The sequence below is a fragment of the Mus pahari genome, chromosome 11 (genome assembly GCF_900095145.1).
Source record: "Mus pahari chromosome 11, PAHARI_EIJ_v1.1, whole genome shotgun sequence".
Classification (NCBI taxonomy): domain Eukaryota; kingdom Metazoa; phylum Chordata; class Mammalia; order Rodentia; family Muridae; genus Mus; species Mus pahari.
In genome coordinates this window covers 22,717,735-22,724,017 of record NC_034600.1, presented here as the reverse complement: position 1 = coordinate 22,724,017, position 6,283 = coordinate 22,717,735, and the positions used below count along the sequence as shown (strand labels likewise).

The window sequence follows — 6,283 nt, the reverse complement described above, 5'->3', positions numbered from 1 at the left end:
AAATGTAAATAAAGAAAATAATAATAATAATAATAAAAAAAAATGGGGTATGGAGCTAAACAGAATTCTCAACAGAGAAATCTCTAATGACCAAGAAGCACTTAAAGAAAGGTTCGAAAGAAAGGTTCGAAAGAAAGGTTCGAAAGAAAGGTTCGAAAGAAAGGTTCGAAAGAAAGAAAGAAAGAAAGAAAGAAAGAAAGAAAGAAAGAAAGAAAGAAAGAAAGAAAGAAAGAGAGAGAGAGAGAAAGAAAGAAAGAAAGGTTCAATGTCCTTAGTCATCGGGAAAATGCAAATCAAAACAACTCTGAGATTCCATGTTACACTGGTCAGAATGGCTAAGATCAAAAACTCAAATGACAGACAGCTCATGCTGCCGAGGATTTGGAACAAGGGGAATATTCCTCCACTGCTGGTCTGAGTGTAAACGTTTACAACTATTTTGGAAATAAACTTGGCAGATTTTCAGAAAACTGGAAATAGCTCTACCTCAAGACCCTTTTATACCACTCACACCTAGGCACATACACAAAAGATACTTCACTATATGACAAGGACACTTGCTCAATTATATTCACAGCAGGTTTATTCATAATAGTCAGAAACTGGAAACAACCCAGATGTCCCTCAACTGAAGAAAGGATAGAGAAGATGTGGTTCAGTTATACAATGGAATACTACTCAGCTATTAAAAACAAAGACATCATGAAAATTTCAGGAAATTGGATGAAACTAGAAAGATTATCCTGAGTGAGGTAACCCAGACCTAGAAAGACAATATGGTATGTACTCATAAATGGATATTAGCTGTAAGGAATAATCAAGCTACAATCTACAGACCCAAAGAAACTAAGTAACAAGGAAGGTTCAAGGGAGGAGGCTTGAATCTCACTGAGAAGGGAAAATAAAACAGACATTGGGGGGTGTTGGGGTCTCCCAGCTCCTTGTTGCCGCCAAGCCTACCAAGAGGACCCATGGATCTCCCAGAATGCAGAATCCTTGGACCACCTACATCAACAGGCACTCATCCCCGTCTCGATCCTTGGACCCGTCTACGATTCCTTGGACCTGCCTATGATTGGACCGCCGCCGGCTACTTCAAAGACTTAGGAGGGCAGGCTGGAGATCTTTCCATGTTATTTAAACGGAGTTCGGTTATTAAACTTCGGAGCCTTGATCAGAAACTTGTCTAGGCTTTCATTTTCCTCTTGCACATTCCATTTCAGCCAGCCTGCCTCTCAGGATGAACCCAGACCGGATTAAAGTGAGTTTTGTCAGAAACTCACAGGGGGGGAACAGAGAAAGGGGCCTGGGTGGGGAGGGGAGGGAAACAGAAGAGATCAAGTGTGGAGAGGATGGAGGAAGAGAGAACTGGAATTGGAGGTGGGGTGGGCACACAGCTCTGGGATGAGCTGGAAATCTAGGACAATGGAAACCCCCAGGAGTTTATGAGAGTAACCCTAGCTAAGACCCCTAATAAGGGATGTGAAAACATACCAAAAGGTGAAAACAATTTTAAAGAACTCTCCTGAATAGAAAATTAAGTCACTACAGATATGTAAATCATACAAATTATGTAAACAAAACCCAAAGTGATGACCCATATATAAAAAGATAATTAACATTTTAGTTAGGAGGTTATATTCATTATTTAAGCTTTTATCATTTCATTTTTTAAAAATAGAGATATTTCATTTGAATCATGTAGATAAAAATAAAAAATTTTCAAAAAAACTAATAAAAATGAGGCAGTTTTTAATCACCTGACAATTTAAAAATATAAGTAAATTTATTCTAAAGTCATTAACAAATTTGTTTAGTCTAAAGAATTTAGCCATTGGGGGGAAAAATGTAATTCAGAATGTTTCCTTGGAAACTACCATGAAAACCATCAGGAAACATTAGCCATCAAATGGAAATGACAATAGAAGTTAGAGGCTGCTCTGCTGCCTTCTCCCACATCTTTCAAGCCCCTTGCATGCATGAGATATACAGATCTATTTCAGAAACTGTACTACTCAAGAATCGGAAAATAGCCGTGAATGTTTCTATAAGTAAGTTACAGAGAATAAATGAGTTTCTAAGAACACAGCAATTATCACACCAGCACTCAGGAAGTCCCTGTGAATGAAGCAGACTGGAAGCAGTTGTGAGGACGTGAGGTGCTCCCTTTATCTACCTCTGTCTGTAAAATCAGGCTCTGAATGAGGTCAGCGTTCCCCATAAAGCCTCAATGTGAAAAGTAGGGTGGCCCTTACCACAGTATGGAATTAGCTTCTTGTTTTAAAGATTTATTTGTGTGTGCATGTGTGTACGCATGTATGCATGCCATGTGTTTACAGCTGTCAGGGAGTATCATATACCCTGGAGCAGTTGTAAGATTCCATGAAATTAATTAATTAAGAGTTAATTTAAAGAGAAGGTGCTAGGAACCACACTCAGGAGCTGGCATCTGGGAGACAAGCAATTCCTCTCAGTGACTGACCAATCTCTCTGGCCCCAAGTAGTTTCTTAAGCTGTACATGGAGATATTAAACCTTCTATAATGATAGAGCTCTAGTGCATTCCAATTTGAAAAATTAGTAGGCATGTTTATAACTTAATGGTAGCACCAGTCTCTACACCTGTCTCTCCGTGAAGAGATAGAGAATCCAGCTCTGCCCAGGTACATGCCTTGGAATGCCCATGGCTCTGCCCAGGAATGCCCATGGCTCTGCCCAGGTACATGCCTTGGAATGCCCATGGCTCTGCCCAGGTAGAGGCCATGGTATACCCATGGCTCTGCCCAGGTAGATGCCTTGGAATGCCCATGGCTCTGCCCAGGTAGATGCCTTGGAATGCCCATGGCTCTGCCCAGGTAGATGCCTTGGAATGCCCATGGCNAGGTAGATGCCTTGGAATGCCCATGGCTCTGCCCAGGTAGATGCCTTGGAATGCCCATGGCTCTGCCCAGGTAGATGCCTTGGAATGCCCATGGCACTGCCCAGGTAGATGCCTTGGAATGCCCATGGCACTGCCCAGGTACATGCCTTGGAATGCCCATGGCTCTGCCCAGGTAGATGCCATGGAATGGCCATGGCAGAGACGCTGTTTTACTTTCTGTCATTGCACATGTGTAGAAGAACAAAACAACACTGCTCTGGTTACCACTGTTTGGAGACCTAAATATCTGCCTGTCTCTCCCTTTTCCTTTGTGCTCCCCTTGTCCCAGGAGCTGATAAATACAACGGGTATCAGACACTATGACCACAGCAAGCCATGCATCAGGGCCCGGCCCTGCCACCTACCCAGGAGCCCAACTTCTCACTCCTGCGCAACTGTCTGCCACTCTTAAGGCTTAGGAGTTTTCTAGACAAGACTCTTGGTTTTAAATTCATTTTTCCCTTTAGAAGAACAAAATATGTTTTTCTCTTGAGACCTTGCTCCATTTTTAAAGATTTTTCTGCAGAATGATGCTTTCCTCAACCACCAAGACATGTATCGCTCTGGTTAAGTACGTGTCACCGGGTATTTCTTTAGGATCCAGACGTGACTATTTTCAGAAGAGGAAGGCAGAATTTTCTCCATCCCAGATTCAATCTGTATTTCTTCTCTGGTCAGCTATACAAGAAGACTCCTTACAGGACTATCTTACATGTAACATTATCCTGAAGAAATTTACCTCAATATAATCTGATTTCTAAAGTGAAAATTGTATTTTAAAAGGCATACTTAAGCAAAGGGGCATCTACTGCCTTTAAGAATCTTTTTTAATAAATCACATTTTTATTTTGCTTAGAATTTTCAGGTCTTTTATTTCATATTTTCTTTAATTCAAATAAGTTTTATTTTAGGAACTGAATTCTATAGAAGTGGTGAAAGTATCATTTTTAATTCACTGGTTTTTTGCTTTTTTGGTTTTTTTGTTTTTTTTTTTTTTTTTTTTACTTCTGTGCAAGAGTATATTATTTACATGGAGCTTAAGATGATTTTTTTTTAAAATATAAAGAAATACTGTTACATTTATACACATCTGAAACTTCAGGTGCTGAGAATATAATTTAGTAGTAGAGCATCTGCCAGCCATGCATGAGGTCCTGGGGCTGATCTCAAGTAATTCTCCCCACCCCTCCTCCAAAACAACAAAGTGAATTCAGACAGATGGTGATTACACAACTGAATATATCTGAGTGCATGGCTCTGTGATTATCCAAGTCATAGATGTCTAGCGATAAGTACCTTTCCTATTGGGACTTACCCCCACTCTCTACACTAAGTTTCAGCAAACAGCAAACATCCTTTCCTACTGCTGTTTTAATTATGAGCCATCCGTTTCTTTAAGGTATACAGGTAGAGCTCTTAAGTACCACAGAAAAGCGTTAAATGGCCCAATATGTTTTTTAAGTGCAGTGGTTAGAAAACAAGACCAGGTAATGACCCTTTGTTAACAAGTGCACGTTCGCTTACATAATCATGGAAGGCTTTTGCTTCACTGGAGTGTTCACAGGTTTCCCGTCTCTCTGGAGCTGCACAGTAGAGATCCCAAAATACACTGAAAAGTAATTATGAAACATTAAGAAAAATCATTAATGTGTGAGGACAAGAAATCACAGTTCAACAAACATTAGGCACATATCTCTTTATTCAAACCCTTTATTCTTAAGAAAAGGTATTATTTCTCTGAAAGATTTAAGGTCAGACAGATTCCCTAATGCTAAAACTATATTTTACCTAAACATTTGTCTAAACTGTTAAGCATTCTTCTAAAAGGAAAAAGTAATGATAAAACAATATGGTTTTTTGTCTGGTCCTGAGAATCAAACCCTTATGAATAAGTTGTTGGAAACCTTTGTTCTTATAATTGGCTGTTCACGTGACTGACAAATAGCTGAACTAATGCTTCAGCCAACTTTCCCATGAAAAATAGAATAAATGATGTCCTTCTGTAATTAATAATAAAAATTCTCTTCCTTTTCTGCAAGGCAATCTTATCAGCCAGCTCACAGGCCACCACCCTAACCAGCACATTGCATCACTCAAATGAGATTTTCTCAAAATCTCCATTTTTCCTTCTTCAATAACGAAAATAGGTTAATAATTTTGAAACTAATCATCCCAATTCATTCCTGTAATAATTCAAAAATTATACTTAAAAATAAGGGCCCTGGCCATCTTTGCAGCTATCAAGTTAACCCTGAGCAGGAGAGGAGTTAAGGACACAACAACACCTGCGCACAGGCCTCGTGTGGACAAAGTCAATCACGTTATATTATTCCACCTTTCCAAGTCTACCACGTGGAAGGTGAACACTACCTCAAATGGTCAGAGCACAGCTTTCAGGGCAGGACAGACACACTGCCCTTGTAATGATGAATTACAACATATTAAGCTATAATCTGTGTGAGGGCGCAGTAACCTTTCACCTTTGACACATCATTTAGTCTTTCTGGTTCTTTCTCTCATCAACAAGAAGAAAAACAGTAGTCCTGATAACGAAGAGCATCAATAGAGCAGGACTACCTTCAAGAAGATAACCACGACAAGCATCCATGGGCATGAACTCAGCAGACAGTCCCACGGTCCCCAGAGGACTCTGCACTCAACAGGCGCCCAGATCTTAGGATCACAGGTGAGTGGAACACAACATCTGTTCCAAACCAATCTCAACAGGCCTGTGCCAGTAGCAGGGATTTAGGAAACCCGCCTGACCAGGGGCTCAGGTCCCTTCCAGTCGGCACCAGTTCCAGGACACCTTGGGCATGAACTCGGTGGACAGTCCCACAGTCCCCAGAGGACTCTCCATGCCACGGGCACCCTAGCACCCCCAGGATCTTAGGATCACTGGGGAGTGGAATACAACATCTATTCCAAACCAATTGCGATGGGCCTGTGACAGCAGGAGCAAGGACACAGGAGACCTGCCTGATCAGCAGCTCGGGTTCCTTCTTATCGGTGCTGGTATTTCCAAATGCTGTAAAATGCCCAGGGTCTTAGGATTTCAGGACACCAGGATACAAAGAGCTTGGTCACACCAGGATCTCAGAATCTCAGAGGAGGCTTGACTGCCAAGAATTCTGACACCCCCAGAATGTGATTAGAGGAAGGAAAGGCTCCAATCAGATATATTGAGGGCAGCAAGCACTTGAAATAATCAGATGGCAGGAGGCAAGCATAAGAACAGAAGCAAAAGAAACGAAGGTTGCTTGGCATCATCAGAACCAAACTCTCCCACCATAGTAAGTCCAGGATACACCATCACACCAGAAAGCAAAATATGGACCTAAAGTCACTTCTTTTTTTTTTTTTT

The 6,283-nt window shown here is 41.0% G+C and overlaps 1 protein-coding gene across 13 annotated transcripts in view; it reads right to left on the bottom strand.

The window, feature by feature from the left end:
- The window catches only part of Ssbp2 (single stranded DNA binding protein 2), a 249,609-nt gene that overhangs the window by 142,179 nt on the left and 101,147 nt on the right, over positions 1 to 6,283 (bottom strand). For all 13 annotated transcript variants that reach the window (XM_021208232.1, XM_021208226.2, XM_021208230.2 and 10 more), the window contains one exon: positions 4,444 to 4,528. In XM_021208232.1, coding sequence (XP_021063891.1) covers positions 4,444 to 4,528 — 85 coding nt within the window. The remainder of the gene's footprint in view (positions 1 to 4,443; positions 4,529 to 6,283) is intronic.